At 37.4% G+C, this 21,896-nt stretch overlaps 1 protein-coding gene across 1 annotated transcript; it reads left to right on the top strand.

The window, feature by feature from the left end:
- The first annotated feature begins 3,502 nt into the window (after positions 1-3,502).
- On the top strand, positions 3,503-21,809 carry LOC106135791 (uncharacterized). Its single transcript, XM_013336177.2, has 14 exons — positions 3,503-3,637; positions 4,898-5,093; positions 5,805-5,877; positions 6,598-6,725; positions 7,607-7,678; positions 8,286-8,369; positions 8,849-8,897; positions 9,706-9,875; positions 10,757-10,824; positions 11,171-11,309; positions 18,475-18,584; positions 19,328-19,421; positions 19,740-19,856; positions 21,655-21,809. The coding sequence occupies exons 1-14, from the start codon at positions 3,503-3,505 to the stop codon at positions 21,807-21,809; spliced, it is 1,590 nt and encodes a 529-aa protein (XP_013191631.2).
- Positions 21,810-21,896: the final 87 nt, after the last annotated feature.

Genomic DNA, 21,896 nt, shown 5'->3' with positions numbered 1-21,896 from the left:
TAAAAAAAATCTATCTATTACGCTCAAAAGAGATCTATGTGGAAAAGAGGTATGATTTTATATAATGTATGCATGAAATATACATATGTCAAATTGAAATCTGTATGTTATATTTATTTAACGATTTTTAACATCATTTATTCTAGTCAAATATCTGTAAGTACATATTATTTTTTGCATGAAATTGTAAGTAGTTATTCGACAATTAATTTGTTTTGAATGGTGTTGTATCATTGAAAAGTTAGTTTATTTAATGTTATATTATTTATGTTGACAAAATTGTCTGTTATTATTTATCCAAATAATAAGTTACGCATTTATTAGGTATGTATACTTAAGTAAGCATTTATGTAGATCTTATAGTATTCGATTCCGTCCGATTAAAAATACAGGGTGTTATAAAAATGCAATATGTAGGTCATTTCCAATAAATTTTTTATTTAATTTTATATACACAAGAAATTACCCCCACTGGAATGTATCTAAATGTTGAACTAATAAATAACTTACTATCTTACCCATAAAAATTGTACATTAACACCTTATAAAACGCGTTTGTTTTAGTCACTACAAAAATCTGCAAGAGCACTCTACCATAGACATCGAAATAATGTTAGATAGTAGAAATGTCACATTGGAACGATAGAAGTAATACGTCATCGTATAGCATCGCATGCAGTTTTAACGCAGTTGTATAGCTGGGAATTAAATCTCAGAATTTAGATAGAGTATCTAAGTTTGAGAGTTGGACCTTTGTTGTGAAATTATTTCCAGTTTTATCAGACTGAAAATATATAGTATATCCTAAAAATATAAAGCATATCCTATACTATATATTTTAACTGTATATAAAAAAGATGCTCTTAGATTCTTAATTAAATTTAATAAGTAGCTAGTTCACAATTTTAGATCTTTTAAATTGTTTTAAAAATTTAAGTACTTATAGTAATGTAATTTTTTTAAATTGATAAAGTAACTTCATACACTGCCAGTATGTAATAGCAAAAAAAAAAAAAATGCCAAGGAAAAAGGTATTGCAATTTTTACAGTTAGTAGTTGGAACATTACTAATTCTGTGTTCGAATTTACTTCAAACTGTTTTCACTAGGTATCCTACTCGTGGGAAATCGGCTTGTGTCACTAGTAAGAGTTAAAAAAGAGTACAAAATTACATAAATGTTTTACCTTGACATAAATAGCGACCGAATAAATTGTCATGTCGAATATAGAATATTGCTCACTAGATAAATGTAGTAAAATGAACTTCTTTTTAACTTGTCATAAAGACTCAGTAGTCTGTGGCATTTGTAAAAAAGGGGACCAAATCGAACTCTATGGTCTTACAACTGCCGTTTTAAAATCTTAAATTATATTAAGGCTTGGATTGTAAATTTTAATCTTTAATAAGGGTTTTTAGACAAAGGAAATTGCTGTGAGGCATTAAAAAGGCGATCTTTGAAATATGCAATTCTTCTCTTTTTCTTCACATCAGCGGCATCCCCTCCCCTTTAGTCTCACCCCCGATCTCCCTGAGGTTCATTGTCATACTACCCTCCTGTTCAGCGCATTATTAAATAAAAGAGCCGACATAAATATATAATAAAAGACAGTTACCATAAGTTCTATAATCAAATTACTATGTACTATGTACTTACTCACCGAGCGTACCCTTTGCTCCAGAAATGTTCAAATTTGGAACTTTCTTCCCGCGTCAATTTGAAGGATTCCCTAAGATTAGGTAGGTAATCTACCTAAACTGAGGGAATCCTGCAAATTAGGGTTTAGACAGGCAAGAGTGGAAAGGTATTTTATTGAGCTTGCATGTACCACACTCAACCTCAACTTACGTATCATCATGCAGATTGAGGTCAAACGCTCCCTTTCCAATGAAAATGAATGTTGTCAGGTCGTTTATCAATACAGCAATTTCTTTTGTCGAACTTTGGCGGCCACAGAGCAGGGAAGTTTGCACTGAGCTCTGTGGTGATGCCCATTTAGACCGTCTCCAGTTTTCGGTTTGTTTTGAAACTTTTGTAATGGAATTTACATTAAATAAATGATTGTACTTTAATACAAATTGTTTCATTTTTTTAAAATAAGGTGTACATATCTAGGATAAAGCTTTGCATTATCAAGTAAAGTGGTCTTAACGAATCCAGTTACAAATTTCAATCTAATGAAAGCCTTTTTATGAAAAACAAAGCACGGAATGAGGCTTTCTAATCAGGAATCTACGTGGCTAGTTCACCTCTGAGGAGGAATACACTTATAGCAACTTGGGAATAATGAAGAGAAAAATACGATTTATAAAATAAACATATATTGGTTGCTAAATTAACAAAAACACTAACTTACAATATATTGAAAGAAAAAATGTGACAAGAAACAAAAACGCAACGAAATTAATAGAATCCGCGATTTCAAAATGCCGGGCGCTAGATATTCCATTAAGGACAGGACCGTATCTAGGGGCCGGACTCAGCAGAAACTAAAATACAAAATAATTAACAAATATTAAAAATCTTTAAATATTAACTATAGTACAAATTTTATAATACCCGCTACACACTTGTCCACTTGCATTGAAGGACTGAAATTCACCATACATACATACATATATGCACGTCTATATCCCATGCGGAGTAGACAGAGTCAACAGTCTTAAAAAGACCGATTGGCCACGTTCATCTGTATGGCTTAATGATAGAATTGAGATTTAAATAGTGACAGGTTGCTAGCCCATCGCCTAAAAGAAGAATCTCAAGATAAGCTTATTCCTTAGTTGCCTTTTACGGCATCCATGAGACTGAGTGGTTCTATTCTTTTTTTTCATTGATGGTGGGAACCACATGGCACCATTTGAAATTCATCAATATAATTTTAATATAGGTACCTTCAATGGTTTTTAAATCTGTGGTAGGTACATGTTTTGAACCGAACCTTCATTGGTAATTTGCGGTCAAGGTTGCTCCGTAGATCTTTCGGATACTCATGACCGAATCTATGCTAATATTATAAAGCTGTACAGTTTGTTTGTTTGTTTGAACGCGCTAAGCTCAAAGTACTGGTCCGAATTGAAAAATTATTTTTGCGTCGAATAGACCATATATCGAGGAAGACTTTAGGCTATATACCATCACGCTGCAACTATAAGGAGCAAAGAAATAATGGAAAATGTGAAAAAAAACGGGAAAAAATATTCTTGAGGGTTGCAATGATGCCCAAAATAACTATTCCACGCGGACGGAGTCGCGGGCGCAGCTAGTAAAGATATAGGCTTTGGTAGCCCGATTGCCGTTCGGGTAGGTTCATTTGCGTTTAGGGTAGGCTCTACTGGGTTTGGACCTCGGGTGCCTTCTGCACAGTAGGCACCTATCAACCTCATTACCTTCAAACGCTTCTCTCACAGAAAAAACAAAAGAGGAATATCGACTAATATGCTGTCAATAGACACATCAAAATTGTTTTCAAAAAATATATAAATAAATAAAATAAACAAAACATGAATCGCCAAGGGATGTTAGCTATCTTTATTTCCTGTTTATGCTACGTGGCATGCGACCGTTCTGTTCCTGTCTTGACCTTGGAAGTACAGGCAGATGATGCCAATAAGACAACAGATAAACAGCATATGAGGGTAACTATTCCTGTTCCATACGACGGACTCTGGCGCAGCGGTAGTACGCTTGTCTGCGACACCGGAGGTCCCGGGTTCGAATCCCGGTCAGGGCATGATGAGAAAAGAAATTTTTCTGATTGGCATGGGTCTTGGATGTTTATCTATATAAGTATTTGTTATAAAATATAGTATCGTTGAGTTAGTATCTCGTAACACAAGTCTCGAACTTACATCGAGGCTAACTAAATCTGTGTTATTTGTCCCGTATATACCTATTTATTTATTATACATGGCAGTAGTAGATCAAAGAACTAGGAAGAGATTGACTTAGTGGTGTAAAGGTATTCAATTCAAAGACGGATGAATCTGCGTTTCCACTCTGGTCATGAATTCTGCTCTTCTGTGCTTACATACATTAGATTGAATGTTATAACTGATGGTCTAAAAAATGCACATTCGTGTGACTGCATGGGTAACCATTGATCGAGGCTGGGTTACCCTTACTTGCCTGTCAACAGGGTAACTGAAGACAATTACTAAACTTACCCACTTTCTGATTTTGGTGTCGTGGTCAAAAGAAAGTCAAGGCTTCTCTTGATAGATAACAAAACCGGGACATTTTGAAGATATTGGCACTAAAACTGCTGTTAGTAGTGCGTAGAAGTCGTAAAAGCCGACCAAAGAAATGGGCACATTCATTGAGTGCAGGTTTTACCATAATCCAATATGGATAAGGTTCTCATTAGGCAAAAGGTTGCCAGAGTCAAATGAGTCGCTTTAAAAAACCTGATCGAGTCACCGCATCCAAGATTATGGTCAGAAAGCTAAGAAAAGTGTAGCCCACAAATGTCTCTACTCCTTTGGCTCCAGTAGGTCCTACTCCAAATTATACATTGTGGATAAAAGCGTGCTTAATGATTAATGATCAAACGAACTTGCCTGTACGTGAAGTTCGATCATAATTATACTCGTATGATCAGCTTCATTCGATGCAATTATTAATAACCCTCCTACATAGTTAATTGTCCCACCCAGCATTATGAAAAATCTACACATGCATTTGGAATAAGTTGCATTGAACTAAATGACGAGATCCAACCGGAGAGGGCGGCTGAGAGGTGGGGATGGTGTTGCCAGTGTGAATTTATTTTTTTACACTTTCTACAAACGTGCAAGGCGGTAGCGTGGAAGCTCGACTACAATATGTTAAAATAATTGCTAAGAATGAAACTGAGAAATATAATGATCCATTTAATTAGACATTTGTTCCCTTTCCAGTACTTCCCGTTCACGATGCTGATCGACAAATCGCAGGACACAAGTCAGTATTGGCGCGAAACTGAGATTCTGTCTCTAGTCCGAAATGATGAGGTCGATATAGACTACGAGAGGTGTGAGCGGACCGCGGCTAGTGCCCACGTGGTACAGCCGCCCAGCAAGAGAACCATCAGGCCTATTTGCAGGACAAGGATTGGTAAGAAACTCTGTTTTAGCGCAGCGGTTCTGGGGAATTAAGCGCTGATAGAGAGTGGCTTTGGCGCTTTATCGATTTCTCTGTAAGACCTTTTTATCCTAGAAATGAAGGCTTGTTGCGGAATCATTATTTTATTAAAGTTCAGGTATAGGCAAAAGGAGACGAAAGGTATTTAATGTTTGTCATTGTCTGTCTGTGTTTTTGAAGAGCCGTTTGTGATGGTTCTACAATGTGGCTGCTAATATTTATATTTATATAAATACATTACTAGGTTATAATGCCCCATAACCTAGTAATGTATATATACGAGTATATATAAATATAAATGGGACAAATTACACAGATTGATTTAACCTCAAAGTAAGTTCGAGACTTGTGTTACGAGATACTAACTCAACGACACTATATTTTATAATAAATACTTATATAGATAAACATCCAAGACCCAGGCCAATCAGACAAAGTTCGTTTCTCATCATGCCCTGGCCGCGATTCGAACCCGGGATCTCCGGTGTCACAAACGAGCGTACTACCGCTGCGCCACAAAGGCCGTTTATTTGACGCAATGTGTGGTTGATTTCGGTAGGATCAAGTCTCACATAATCGCTTGATTCCTTGGATCTGGTCATAAGCGGTTTTTATTAAGAATACTTATTTGTAGCGAGAACTAATGTAAGAGTGAGGGATTAAAGACATCATATAATTTTGCAGATTATCACGTCTGCCCACAGTGTCCACACTTCAGCAATTTCACCGAATGTGAGCTGTTTCGGGATTCTTGCAAGTAATGTTATTGTACTTAATTAAATAATTAAATTATTTGTAACCGCATTCAAAAAAAGGTGATTCTCAGTTTGACCTATAAGTATGTTTGTTTGTCGGAGATTATCTCGCGTTTCGCTGAACCGATATTTATGATGATTTTTAGGAACGTGCTTGTTACACTTAGGAGAAGGTTTTAGAAATTTCATCTACTTACAAAAAGGATGTCGTGTGGTTCCCGGCACCAATAAAAAAAAGAATCACTCCATCTCGTTTCCACGGAAAAGTCCTAAAAGGCGACTAAGGGATAGGCTAACAAACTTGGAATGCTTCTTTTAGGCGATGGACTAGTTAGCTAGATCATTAAGCCAAACAGCTGAACGTGGCCTATCAGTCTTTACAAGACTGTTGGCTCTGTCTACCCCGCTCTGTCTAGAGACGTGATTATTTAAAAAAATATGATTATGTAAAAAAAGGAGGATATCAATTGGAGGCAATACTCTTTTTATTTAACAAAAGCAATTAACCTCGCGTTTGCTAACTCTGAGCAGCCTTTCTTGACTCCATCAAAGTAAGTTTCCTTTTACTTATGTACCTATTATGTACTCACCATTTAAGAGAGCTGACGATATGTTTTCAAGATTGAATAAATTTCGTTCGTGCTTGGAGTGAGAGACTAATCTTTTAAAGCCACTTATTCCGTACGACTTTAGTGTGTAAGACCCTTTGTCCATTTGCACAGAGAAAGAAGGGTTCAGCCTTCTGAGTATCGCACGTACTGCGACCGGAAGTACGGGAAATGGCGCACCATGTTTCTGCCGGCAGACTACACTCAGTGCCGATGCTGCGACGAGTGTATCTTTTATAGAGGTGATACGAATCTCTTTTTTTGCCATTCTTGTGGGTTTCCTGGCGCAAATATAAAAAAAGAATAGGACCATTGCATCTCTTTTCCATGGGTATAAGGCTACTAAGGGACATCTCTTTACCATTGATGTCGAAAAAGGCGACTAAGTGATAGGCTTATAAATTTGAGATTCTCCTTTTAGGTGATGGGTTAGCAACCTGTCACTGTTTGAATATCAATTCTATCATTAAGCCTGCTAAAAGTGGCCTATCAGCCTTTCAAGACTGCTGGCTCTGACTACCCCGCAAGGTATATAGACGTGATTTTATGAATGAATGAATGAACTAGCATTTATTCTGGTCGCTTGGGGTCAGCATAAGACTACGGTAAAATGGTAAGTCAGTCAAATAATTTTCGAAGGGAGATGCCGTCTGAAGATCATACTCTGGGACGCAACAACTATTGATTTTAGCCGCAATCTGATTTGACCTGGTTTTACGGACGACGAAAAAAGGTTTCATTTCTCTATACATACAAATTATAAATTACATACATACATACATATGGTCACGTCTATATTCCTTGCGGGGTAGGCAGAGCCAACAGTCTAGAAAAGACTGAACGTTCAGCCATTTCCATCTATGGGAAAGAGGTGGAGTGGTCCTGTTCTTTTTTGTATTGGTGCCGGGAACCACACGGCACTCTAAATTTATTGCACAAATTAAAATGAACAAAGGCGGACTTAATGCATTACGGCATTCTCTACCAGCCTACCAGCTGACCAAACAGAGAGAGTTTGTCTGACATTATAGACCTTTTAGCTTTTAAAAAAAATTGTAAACCGATATACCTAAATGGACTGAATTATTTTTAACATTATTATGGATTTTATTGCCGTTTTCAGAACTTGATCAGTCGTGTATTCAAGACGAATACAATTTTGATTCAGAAGAATTCCTGCCGGTCACTTCCATAGGTATGTTTTTTGTTTGTATGCCCCGCTACAGTATTGTACTGTCTTTTGCTTAAATCTGTGGCGACATCTTTTCCATTCCACGATGCTATCAGCCAATAACAGCGAAGGGTCTAAATCGCGCAAGCAAAGATTTCACGGATTATAGCAAATGTACAACCTCCGACACAACATCGTGTGTCGCGCGGTTCCCCAGGCATAACACCTCGCCTGGCGGAAGATCTTCCCTTTGGTGGCGGTCGAGCCCGAATCGCTTCAGCTAGAATTTGCTAAAGAATTTTTCAATTCAAAATCTTTATTGCACACATAAAGTACATTAGATGAATTACAGTTAGATACTGCCTATAAATAGGTACAATATGAACCCTGTTGAGCATCGCAATTTTAAAATTATATGGAACAGCGGGCAGGTTTATACCGGCTATTATGATGAATAGAACAATAATAATTTTTTTTTATTAAATGTGTATTATGTACAAAAAGGTTAATAATATAGGAACAAACATCATCTTGTTCAGTAAGTATACGCTTTCTAGAGAGCGCCTCTTTACCTTTTGTACTGAAACTATTTATAATAATATGGTTTTCATGTCGTGAAACGTTTTTTCAGATTTTAGGGCCGGCTGTAATCCTTACTGGGGTCATCCTGAGCAGGAGTTTAGGGCTTTACGGTGTGACAAGTCATTGCGAAGATGTTAGTATAATAATAAGTTGTTAGTAAAAATAGTGCCGTGTGGTTCCCGGCACCAATAAGAAAAAGAATAGAACCATTCCATCTCTTTTCCGTGGATGTCGTAAAAGGCGACTAAGAGATAGACAAAGCGTACTGTCTTGAAAAGACTGAAAGGCCACATTCAGCTGTATGGCTTTATGTTGGGATTGAGATTCAAATAGTGACAGATTGCGAGCCCATCGCCTACAAGAGGAATGCCAAGTTTATAAGCCTATCACTTAGTCGCCTTTTGCGACATTCACGGGAAAGATATGGGAGTAGTTATATTCTAAAGATAGTTCGTTTAAGTCAATTTACCCATTACTTTTTTTTACAGGAACACGTAGACTAGTAGTATCCAATTGAAACTCGATAAATTTTCAGGTCCTCAGATCTAGCCAACTTTCATGGCATAGACCTTCTAATAATTGCACTTAATCGGGTTTTTTATGTTCTTTTAGGTGTTCCGGTTACCAGTCCCACGATGCCAAAAGACACGCTTATAAATATGTACGTAATTCTTCGTCAACAATTAAGTACTTCTCTTGCAACATAGCGTATCCGATTTCATACTCGGCAGTTGCCTTTCTAAGTCCGCTACAGAAGCTACCTGAAATGCTATATGCTGTAAAAAGTTTTTTGGCCTTTCTGTTATCCTCTCGATGCTCACCAGATAGCTCAGGGTCCACTTGTGACCATCATCCTGGAGTAAGTTAGTGAGGTCTATAATTGAAGTCTACGTCTTTTAAGGGGAATCTTGCTCTTATTTAAAGCAGTTGCAATAAACAATTTACATGAAAATGTAATTATTCTGTGGCGACATCTCTACGCAACAAGTCACAACGGCCAATTACGTGATACTATCAGCCGATAACAGCGAAGAGTCTAAATCGCGCAAGCAAAGATTTCACGGATTGGAGCATATGCACAAACTCCGACACAACATTGTCGGAGCCGCGGTTCCCCAGGCATAACACCTAGCCTGGCGGAAGATTTTCCCTTTGGTGGCGGTCGAGCTGGAGCTATCGGTCCCGCTATAATTCCTAGGTTACCAATGCAATATTTTTATGTCCTATGTAATATCCTACCCTATTATTCACGAACATTAACAAGTTATATAAGTTTTATCATCTTTTTCTTTTTTACGATTTGATGCTGCGTTCAACCTAGTTTTAAGAACATACTTATATATTTCAGTTTAAAGGTAAGTATATATTTCTATAGGACAAACATAGAGAGTAAAAAGAAAAATATATCTATCAACATTCGTTCATAAGCCCCCCTTGGTTTTCCTCCATAAATGTAGTTCTCCTTCCAGGCGTCGTAACTTCCGTTACTCACCGCCGACCCACGGCAAAGACTGTCCCACGACTTGTAGGGGGTTCGAGTGTATGCTGCTGTATGCGCACGAGTGGGACTGCCCTCCCGGCGCGTTCATACCGGACAAGGACCAGTGCAACTGCTGTGGCCATTGCAGTTTGTTCTTCCGTTAGTTTCGGCACCAGCCTATCAGAAACTTGTTTGAAAGTCTGAATAAGTCGTCTTAAAAGTGTCTCATAAACAATTAGGTATATCATTGCGCTCTTTCTCGTGAAAAATTTTAGTACTTTCCTTCATAACGGGAGCTTGTGGACATTTAAGATCACGAAATGGAAAAGTATCTTTCAATATATCATATATATTCTATATCCCTTGCGGGGTAGACAGAGCCAACAGTCTTGAAAAGACCAAGGGCCACGTTCAGCTATATGGCTTTATAATGGAACTAGAGGCCGCCCGCGACTTCGTCCGCATGGAAACCCTATCAATCCCGCGGGAACTCTGGGATAAAAAGTAGCCTATGTGTTATTCTGGGTCTTCAGCTACCTACATACCAAATTTCATGGTAATCGGTTCAGTAGTTTTTGCGTGAAAGAGTAACAAACATCCATACATCCATACAAACTTTCGCCTTTATAATAGTAGTAGGAAGTAGGATTGAGATTCAAATAGTGACAGGTTGCTAGCCCATCGCCTACAAGATGAACCCCAAGTTTATAAGCCTATCCTATAGTCACCTTCTAAAACATCCATGGGTAAGAGATGGAGTGGTCCTATTCTTTAGTGCTGGGAACCACACGTTATATAACCAAATATATCGTTAACAACAGCAAGCTGAGTGGTATTACAGACAAATGAAACTAACTTAATTCGACCCCCAACGACATAGTGGTTCCTTCAGCACGGTTATTGCTGAAGTTCTGAGACGAATAAGAAAAAAAAGACCCCCGAGTTGATTGTCATACCATGTGTAAAGTGTTCGAGTGTATGCTGTTTTATGCTCAAATTAGGTAAAAAATCTCCCAAAAACAATATTATTTTGTTTCCAGAACTGGACCAGAAGTGTGCTGAATTCAAGAAGACTTATCACGATGTAAACGGGTCTAAGGAAATAGAGGTTCGTTGTGTACTCTCTAATTTTTCCCTTATTTCTGTCATTTATCACAGCGTCTGTCCCGGATAGCTTGATCGTAAGTAATAGATTCGGGAAATTTTGTGACTGTCATAAACCAGTACATACATACAGACATATAATCACTTCTTTATCCCTTGCGGGGTAGACAGGACCACGTTCAGCTGATTGGCTTAATGATAGAATTGAGATTCAAATAGTGACAGGTTGGTAGCCCATCGCCTAAAAGAAGAATCCTAAGTTTAAAAGCCTATCCCTTAGTTGCCTTTTAAGACATCCATGGGAATAAGACGGAGTGGTCCTATTCTTTTTTTTTTCTCAATGTTGTAAGGTGGAGGAGGAATTCCTGGAGCCGGGCTGTGATGATGGTCTGGTCTGCAGACAAGGTCGCTGCCAGGACATACACACCGTCAGCTCATCAGTGTTCGCCAGTCGTAAGAAGAGGGATGACGATTCTCTGACAGCCAATGGTAATGATCTTGCAATTTGAGTGGATAGTTCTATGGAGTTAGGTTAGTCTTGCAAACGAGGTATTTCTCAATTAACTAAATAATTCTCCATCTCTTTCCAATGGATGTCGTAAAAGGCGACTAAGGGATAGGCTTACAAACTTGGGATTCTTTTTTAGGCGATGGGCTAGCAACCTGTCACTATTTGAATCTCAATTCTATCATTAAGCCAAATAGCTGAACGTGGCCATTCAGTCTTTTCAAGACTGTTGGCTCTGTCTACCCCGCAAGGGATATAGACGTGACCATATGTATGTATGTAACTAAATAATCTTCGTTAGTCGCAAGATGAGGAATGACGATACTTAGCTAATCATTACTAGTAAGGTAAAGGTAGACTTTTACCTTGACAATTTCTTTACAACAGCTTGTAAGCTCTTCTAAAGATTCTTCATCACCCACCCTATGGTGTTTGCCCTTTTTGGGTCCTTCTTAGAGATTAAGTTTCAGCAAGATTTTGATAAAGAAAATCGTCGACTGGCCACAGTCTGTAAACACAATGTACTTTTTCTCAATGTGGTTATAAAATATTTCTTTCTCCCTGTTTAAGTTTATTATTTTACTATGAGAAAGACTTCTTTGGTTTGCCGTTAGGCGCTAGTGTCCATGTAAACAATAATTGTAAAAGGTATAACTAGATGGCGTTAAAATATTTTGAGTTTGTTTTGAAACGCGATTTGGTTTACCTTATAATGTATTATATATGTTTGTGGCTTTCAAGCCTCGTGGCTTCACGATCAGCCCATACGGATTTGGATATTAAACATTGGTCCTATCGTATCCGGATATTTTGGCGCTAGCGGCGCATTGGATCCAGCGCACCTATGGGCAGTGGATCGCTGTTCGGGGCGCACTTCATCGGGTGACAGGTGCAGGTGTACTTGTCAAGACCTGAAGGCGGCGGGGCGAGGTAGATCTTCCCCGGCGAGGCAGAGGTGACCCAGAGGCGAGACACAGGAAAACTTCGAGGCGAGGCCGAGGTGGTCTTGCTTGAAGTAGTGAAGTGAAATTGCAGTGAGTGATTCAATCAATCAATTGGATTCAACTGTGAGTACTTTGAAGTCATAAGTAGTCAAGCAAAAGTAACCCTTAAATTGTAGAAGATTTGAACTTTAACTTTTAGTGCTAGAAATTAGGACTTAGAATAGTTTTCCCAACTCTGTTGAGACGGGGAACCTATGTCCAATTTCACCCAGGATTTAATTGTAAAAAAGATTTGTAAAATTTTCACGATTTGGTGTGAACTTAGAAAAATAATTTCAATTTTTCGACAATTTCGACAAGAAACAAAAGCTAGTGAACATTTCTTGAACTTATAATATTTTCAATAAGTTGTATCGTTTCATTTTTGTATTCAAAAAGTGTGTTATATTTATCATTCAAAATGGAAACTTTACTATGTAAACAGGATGATCTTAAAGAAAGAATAGAAAAGTCTTTCATGAATTATAAAAAATCCCCTAAGGAAAGAATTAAAGAAGCTTATGTTGAAACTAGGTTAGAAAATCTTGAAACGCTTTGGCTTGAATTCACAACTAATCATAAAAAGATTGTAGGTGTCAAAGAGTACAAGCAAAGCACTTATTGTAAACAAGACATGTACGATAGTACAGAGGATATTTATATTGATTATAAATCTGAATTGAAGTCTGTTATGTCACAATTTAAAGAACCAAAGAAATGTGAACAATCTACTTCTAATTACAATGAGTGCAGTACACAATCACAAGTTCGTTTACCTAAAATAACAATACCTAAATTTTCAGGAGACTATCTTGATTGGCCTAGTTTTAAAGATATGTTTACTTCGCTCATTCATAAAAATCAGTCTATTGATAAAGTACAAAAACTTCATTACTTAAAAGGTTGTTTATCTGGAGAAGCCGAACAAATTGTAAAACATATTTCTGTGTCTGAGTCAAACTATGAACGTTGTTGGAATCTATTAGAGTCTAGATACAATAATAAAAGATATTTGTCACATTGTATTCTAAAACGGTTGTTAAGTCAAAAGAATATTGTTACTGAATCGGCAAGTGGTTTAAAAAGTTTGTTAGATACTACGATCGAATGTTTGGAAGCTTTGTCTAATTTACAAATACCAGTTGAGACATGGGATATTATTATTGTTCATTTGATGTCGTTAAAGTTAGATACTGAATCTAAAAGACAATGGGAGTTAGATGTTTCTAACAACAATGGTACAGATGAATTACCTACATTTTATCAATTTAAGGAATTTATTGGGAACAGATATCGAGCGTTAGAATTTATTGAAGGTAAAAAATCTCAAGGTAACTTTTCTAAACCTAAAGTACTTCACGCTGTGACAAATGAAAGTTGTTTTTGTAATGAAAGTCATCGCATAATTTTTTGTAAGAAATTCGGAAAACAAGACGTTGATAGTCGTCGTGAATTTGCTAAAACAAATAAGTTGTGTTTTAAATGTTTGGGTGCAAGTCATTCAGCTAAATTTTGTACTAGCAAAAATAATTGTCGTATATGTAAACGTTCACATCACTCTCTTTTACATTCCAGTGTCGGAAGTACATCTGGGACAGGTATTTCTGAGGCCAATAGCGTTCAGAATACTGATGTTAAACCACTCATCGAAAATAAAGCGGTTGCCAAGGATTTTGGTACCTCAGTGGGAGAGTCCTCAGTAGTGTCATGTTTTTCGGCAGATCGCTCTATTAAAGAAGTATTGTTAGCTACAGCTTTGGTAAGTGTAGATACACAAAAGGGTATGCAAACAATCAGGGCAATTCTTGACCAAGGCTCACAGGCGTCTTTTATAACAGAGGCAACTGTGCAGTTTTTAGGATTAAAGAAAATACCAATTAAAGGATTTGTTTCAGGAATTGGTGAAAATTCTCAATTATGTGCTAAGTCAATTGTTGACATAAAATTACACTCTGTCTTTGATAAAAATGTCGTTATCACGGTAAAGGCGTATGTTTTAAATTCAATAACGAGCTTTTTGCCATCGAAGACAGTGGCCCTTGAATGGGAGGAATTTAAAGATTTGCAACTAGCTGATCCTCAATTCCATACACCTAGTAGAATTAACATTCTATTGGGAGCCGAGGTATACGGCATGGTTTTACGTGATGGAATAAGAAGGGCTTCTAGCGGCACACCAGTTGCCCAGGCGACATCGTTGGGATGGATCGTCTCAGGTGCTGTAAAAGAAACATCTTCAGCCTCGAATAACATTGTGGTTATGCATGCGCATATTGATGACAATGAGATGTTGAAAAAATTTTGGGAGCTTGAGTCTGACGCAGGGTTGAAGCAGGATCGTATTCTGACAGTAGAAGAACAGAAGTGCGAAACAATCTTCACAGAAACTACTCGACGGGATTCAGAAGGTAGATATATAGTAAAACTTCCATTACGAGATTTTGAAAATATGTTACCTTCAAATTCACGAGAGATTGCTGAGAAAAGGCTGCTGTTGTTGGAAGCAAGACTCAAGAAAAATGAAGATCTGAAAAAAGAATATAAAAAAGTTATTGATGAATATATAGAGCTGGGCCATATGGAGTTGGTTCCTGACTCAGAGAAAAATAAAGTAAATGCTGTTTACTTACCACATCATGCGGTAGTAAATTTACAAAGAGATACAACCAAAGTGAGAGTTGTATTCGATGCATCCTGCAAGGGAAAAAATGGTAAATCATTAAATGATGCACTAATGTTAGGACCTACCTTGCAACCGGAACTTCGGCATTTAATAATCAAATGGAGAACTTACCCAATCACACTGTCAGCAGATATTGTAAAAATGTACAGACAGGTGAAAGTTGATGAAGAACACGTCGATTTACAGAGAATTCTGTGGCGTGATGATGAATGTTCTGAAATAAAAGATTATCGATTATTAAGAGTCACATTTGGTACAGCATCTGCTCCTTACCTGGCAATTCGAGCACTCCAACAGGTAGCACATGATGAGGGTGGCGTCTATCCAACTGCATCTGAAAGAGTAAAGAATGATTATTATGTTGATGATCTTATGTCAGGTGTAGAAACAGAGGCTGAAGGAATTAAATTGTATGAGGAAATGAACAAGTTACTTGGAAAAGGTGGATTTACGTTACAAAAGTGGACAAGTAATAATGATGAATTTATAGAAAAACTTAAGGAAATAGGAAGGAAAAAAGATGAAAAAGGAACTAATGTAAAGGAAGTTCTAAATTTAAAAATGGATTCTACAATAAAAATACTTGGACTTACCTGGTGTCGCGAAGAAGTCTCGTTTAAGTATGTGGTAAAGTTAATGCCGCCGAAGATACCTGCAACTAAAAGAAGTATTATATCTGATATTTCTCGCCTATTCGATCCTTTAGGTTGGGTCGCTCCCAGCATTATTATAGCGAAAATAATAATACAAAAAATGTGGTTGGCTGGAGTAGATTGGGATGAGGAAGTACCAGATAATATAGTTCAAGAATGGTTTAAATATCGAGAAGAATTGTTAAAATTAAATGAAATTAACTTACCTCGATGGTACGGCACACGCAAAACTGATGAAGTTGTAGAATTACATGGCTTTAGTGATGCGTCAAAGTTGGCATACGCTGCTGTGGTGTATATTCGCATCATAGACAAGGATGGTAAAATACATGTCGCTTTAATTTCAGCTAAGACTAAGGTGGCTCCAGTAAAGCAAATTTCCATACCGCGCCTGGAACTTTGTGGAGCAGTTCTGGTAACAAGGCTGCTACTTGAAATCGCGGGTGTTCTTAATGTGGAGAAATCTAACCTCCACGCGTGGACGGACTCAACTGTAGTGTTAGCATGGATTAATAATCATCCTAGTCGCTGGCAAACGTTTGTGGCAAATCGTGTGTCTGAGATTGTCACGACATTAGAACCACAACAGTGGTCGCATATAAGCACTAAACATAATCCAGCAGATTGTGCTTCACGAGGAACACAACCTGCTCAATTGGTAAAAACACCAATATGGTTCTCTGGTCCTGATTTTCTTCATGAATCTTCTATTACCTATACTAAACTTAAAACTGCTACAACAGATTTGGAACTGGCAAAAGTTCATTGTAGCACGGTAGAGTATTCAATAATAGAAAGGTTTTCTTCTCTCACTAGACTCATACGAGTAACAGCATATTGTCGACGTTTTTTGAAAATGAAGTCTCCTCGTCAGGCTGTTTCTAATTACTTAACTAGTGAAGAATTGTCTTTAGCTTTTAATTGTTTAATAAAAATTATTCAAAACGAACACTTTGAAAAAGAAATAAATAATATAAAATTAAAAATTGATATAAATAAAAAAAGTAAAATTCATAATTTAAATCCATTTATTGATAATAAAAACCTATTGAGAGTTGGTGGTAGACTAGAGTTTTCATGTTTACTGGAATCTCAAAAACATCCAATTTTACTACCCAAATGTCATTTAACTTCATTAATCATTGCTCACGCTCATCAAACCACAATGCATGGCGGTTATCAACTAATGTTGAGTTTTTTGAGATCCAAATATTGGATTCTTGGCATGAAGCAATTGATTAAAGGACACATAAGAAAATGTGTCAGGTGTATAAGATTTGCAAAGGCCCCTCCAACACCATTAATGGGACAGTTACCAACGGTTAGAGTGACTCCAAGCAGACCGTTTGCGAACAGTGGAGTAGACTTTGCCGGACCGATCAACATGCGATCAGCTCGAGGACGTGGACATCACTCCTACAAGGGCTATATCTGTTTATTTGTTTGTATGTCCACCAAGGCTGCACATATAGAGGCTGTTAGTGACTTAACAACTAATGGTTTCTTGCAGGCATTTAAAAGGTTTGTTGCTCGTCGTGGTCCTTGTCACAATATGTACAGTGACAATGGAACTAATTTTTTAGGAGCATCCAGAGAACTCGAGCGTATGTTCCAGTCTGAAAAAAGGGATATTTCTCGAGAGGTAGCAGAGTTTTTGGCAACTAATGGAACCAGTTGGCACTTTATACCTCCTCGAGCTCCTAATTTTGGAGGCTTATGGGAGGCCGGAATAAAGTCGGTTAAAGGTCATTTAAATCGTGTAATTGGCGATACGACACTCACTTACGAAGAAATGTCTACGGTTTTGGCTCAAGTTGAAGCTTGTCTAAACTCGAGACCTTTGTCGCGTTTGAATAAGGAAAATGATATAGGCATGATTTTAACTCCGGGACATTTTATTACAGGTGATACGTTGGTTACTACGCCAGATTATAACTTTCAATCTTCTAATGTTTCTTCATTACGAAGATGGCAGCATACCCAAAAAATGCTACAGGATTTTTGGCGTTGTTGGTCAAAGGAATATCTGGCTCAGTATTATTGTAGATATCGGTGGTCAGTACACACCCCCGAACCTGGTATAGGGGAGGTAGTTTTGGTTAAAGAGGATGGCTTGCCCCCAAGCCGTTGGTTATACGGTGTTATTGTTGAAAAACATCCGGGAAGAGATGGTGTCACCCGGGTAGTTACCTTGAGAATTAAAAATTCTCATATCAAGCGGCCAGTCTCAAAAATCATTGTACTTCCCATTACTTCATAAGAAGTTATTGTTTTGTTTTTGAATACAGTCCATTGCTTTGTTTTTTGTTTGTATAAGTTAATTGATAACGTTTGGTTTACCCACTAATGATAAATCAGGGATCCCCTCATGGTGGGCGGATATAAATTGAAGGACAACCCTGGGTTTGTCCTTGGTGGGCGGTTATGTTTAAGTTTATTATTTTACTATGAGAAAGACTTCTTTGGTTTGCCGTTAGGCGCTAGTGTCCATGTAAACAATAATTGTAAAAGGTATAACTAGATGGCGTTAAAATATTTTGAGTTTGTTTTGAAACGCGATTTGGTTTACCTTATAATGTATTATATATGTTTGTGGCTTTCAAGCCTCGTGGCTTCACGATCAGCCCATACGGATTTGGATATTAAACACTCCCTTTTCATAATATATTTCTTTGAAATACCTGGTTGACTGGAAGAAATCCCTCACAGGGATAAGTCCGCCCTTGTACGTCGTTATTTTTAATGTTTTTTATGTATTACTTATAATTTGTTATGTACAATAAAGAATTTACAAACAAACAAACAAAAATTGAGTTTTGATTTGCAGAGCCCTGTAAGACGGAGCTGAAGTTCTTCAAGAAGAAGTATGGTCCGGACGGTCACCTGCATTACAATGCGCCGCAGTGCACCCCTCTGTGGCTCTATTCTCCTGTCCAGGTTTAAGTTACATAAATACATATAATCACGTCTATATCCCTTGCGGGGTAGACAGAGCCCAAAGTCTTGTAAAGACTGATAGGCCACGTTCAGCTATTTGGCTTTAAGATAGAATTGAGATTCAAATAGTGACAGGTTGCTAGCCCATCGCCTAAAAGAAGAATCCCATGTTTATAAGCCTACCCCTTAGTCGGCTTTTACGACATCCATAGGAAAGTCCTATTCTTTTTTGTATTGGTGCCGGGAACCACACGGCACTAGGTAGGTTTATAAGTTATGAGTTTTTACTGCTACTCCAAAGTCAAAGAATGATTTGGACTGTTTGTATGATCTAAGTCAGGTATGGCTGTAAACCACATGGATCTAGAAACTCTAAATTTTTAACGACAAATAAACGAAGATACCTTCTCACTTATGAACGCAACTAAGACTTGATCAAATGCTAGATTTGACTCTGTTTTACGTCCTAGCCGCGATGGAAGTTGCACAAAATTTAATGGCAGATGATGGGAGGAACCTGTGATAGAAAGGCAGATCTCTGTCTGACCAAACCTTATCAACAAATTTGACTAGGCAGAGACTGCACATCTTTCCACGTGCCACAATCTCTGCATACTTCTTTCGCTTCATCCACATTCATAACTGTCTTCATGCAAGCTCGGCGGTTTCGGGTACTCTGTACCTGACTAGGCTTTGTACCGGTAAATATAAATAACTAAAGATATAAAGGTTCGTTCTTACAGTGTCGTCGTTTCATCTGCTATTGCGCCCTAGAAGATGGTACTTTTATTGAGGGGATCAAGGTGCCCCGCGTCGAGGTCTCCAATATGAACTGCGGTATGTACCTACCCTAAGAATTAAGTGCTGCTAGCAGCTTCTCACATATTTTACGGCTAACAAACTTGTGATTCTTATTTAAGCGATGGGCTAGCAACCTGTCATTATTTGTATCTCAATGAGCTGAACATGGCTTTCAGTCTCTTTGGCTCTGTCTGCCCCGCAAGGTATATAGACGTGATTGTTTGTGTGTGTATGTTTATTTATATATTAAAAAGAAAAAAAAACACTAGAAGGACAATTATGGAAGACTGGCTTCAGCCTAACAATATTGGCATTTGTTTTGTATTGAGCCTTACCTCATGAACTTTTGACCAGATTGCGCTCGTGAGAAGTGCCGCTCCGGCTCCGACGTGGAGTGCGACGGCTACGGTAACTACCGGGAGGCCATCTTCTCCTCGCAAATGGACGACGACCAGCTGGACAGCAGCGATGGTATACTTTGATGTCTATCTCCATTTAAATACATACATACATATGTATAATCACGTCTATATCCCTTGCGGGGTAGACAGAGCCAACAGTCTTGTAAAGACTGATGGGCCACGTTCAGCTATTTGGCTTTAAGATAGAATTGAGATTCAAATAGTGACAGGTTGCAAGCCCATCGCCTAAAAAAGAATCCCAAGTAGGTAAGCCTATCCCTCCGTAGCTCCGTAGATCTGCCCTACTATTTTTTTCATATTTATTATTCTATACCCTCTGTGTCGAGGCTATTGGTTTTTTATATTTATTTTGTATAAAATGCATGCCCATACTTATATAAATATTGTTTTCTCAGTAAGTGATTTATTTTATGTAAATCTTATGAGAATAAAGTTATTCTAAACCTAATCCCTTAGTCGCCTTTTACGACATCCATGGGAAAGAGATGGAGTGGTCCCATTTTTTTTTGTATTGGTTTTGTAGTACACCTATGTTTTTTTATTTGATGTGTTATTTTATGATAATATGTTTTAGGTTTATTAATATCAGTAATTTTATGTAAGTTTATATCTTAATTATTATGTACATCAAGCCAATGCCTTTCTTAATTTCTTTAGAAATAAGTAGTGCCCTTGTACCTACTGAATTTCTCTTTGTTAAGAATCAAGGCAAAATATTATGTTCATGCACAATTTTTTTTAAATCACTTGCATTTTACTCGTTCTCTAGCACAAATAATTCAATCTGTATTAAAAAAAAACAAAAAAAAGAACATAAAAGTTGTTTAACACTCTCCGTGTCCAGTGTCAGACAATAGAAGATTAATCGTTGCACAGACGCATGATCCTGGGAACAGAGTACATCTTTTTGAAAATATTTAATAATGATTCTTGAAAAGAAAAAAAAAACATGAGACCGCTTGCCGTAATTTTAACTCTATTAATCTACATCAAATCGCTATTCATGCATAGAATAGGGACAAGAAACTGGCGGCATTAATATTTGGTAAAAAAAAACTAGGCTCAAACTAATATTGAATTTTGAACAAATCATTACCTCATCATACATTATATCACTACATATTATAAAACAAAGTCGCTATTTTAGTCTGTTTGTCTGTATGCTTAAATCTTTAAAAATACGCAACGGATTTTGATGCGGTTTTTTGTAACAGGTAGAGTGATTCAAGTGGAAGGTTTTTATGCATAGTAACATTTATAATTTTGCACCCGTGCGAAGCCGGGGCGGGTCGCTTCGCTAGTCTATGAATAAACAAAACATGTTCAATACAGAATATTAATTTTTTTCTCTGTGAAATTTTATGACATTTATTCCTTAAACCAATGTCTATGGAATTTATGTTCTCGTAAAGTTTTATTCGCTAGCAAACTGTCACTATTTGAATATCAATTCCTCAAGTCTTTTCGAGATTGTTGACTCTGTCTACCCCAAAAGGGGTAAAGACGTGATTTTAGGTATGTATAGAGTTTCATATCGAAATCGACTTTTTTTTCTCAAACTATGTTGTATGTTTTACTACTTCCAATCAATATTTCATTGAAATTGATTTAGCTTTTAATGTGTAACAGACGGAGAAACTATCGGTTTTATAAATATATACCTAATATACGTCATCATCCTTTACGGGGTAGACCAACCCAAAACTCCTACGTAATTGTCCCATCGCCTTAAAGATTCGGTATCGGATTGATAATATTTAATGTCTGTTGGCTCTGTCTACCGCACAGAGGATATGTAATATTTAATAGATTACAAAGAGTATTCAGCATATGTTTTTGTCACACAGACAGTTCCGAATCTGAGGAGAGTGTACATCGCCACGGAAGAGATCTGAAGACCAGCATAGCCAATGTTTGTGAAGCCTCCAATGACCAAGGACATAGCGGAAAAAATAGCACAAACAAAACTAACGGAGATGTCTGCCAACCTGGCAAAATGTGAGAGGTTAAAGTTACAAAGATTTTTAGATATGAATTATACACATACCTACAAAAAATAACTTTTTTTTTTCAATTATAGATCTCCTAT

This window comes from Amyelois transitella, chromosome 24 (assembly GCF_032362555.1).
Source record: "Amyelois transitella isolate CPQ chromosome 24, ilAmyTran1.1, whole genome shotgun sequence".
NCBI lineage: Eukaryota > Metazoa > Arthropoda > Insecta > Lepidoptera > Pyralidae > Amyelois > Amyelois transitella.
The sequence above is the reverse complement of the archived record's forward strand: the minus strand, read 5'-3'. Positions and strand labels throughout refer to the sequence as shown.

What these genes read in the sequence shown, in the direction of transcription:
- LOC106135791 (XM_013336177.2), top strand. Translation starts at nt 3,503, where the DNA reads ATGAATCGCCAAGGGATGTTAGCTATCTTTATTTCCTGTTTATGCTAC. An exon ending in CCTGCCGGTCACTTCCATAG is followed by an intron (nt 7,679 to 8,285) that starts GTATGTTTTTTG and finishes ACGTTTTTTCAG; the next exon opens with ATTTTAGGGCCGGCTGTAAT. An exon ending in GGCTCTATTCTCCTGTCCAG is followed by an intron (nt 18,585 to 19,327) that starts GTTTAAGTTACA and finishes TCGTTCTTACAG; the next exon opens with TGTCGTCGTTTCATCTGCTA.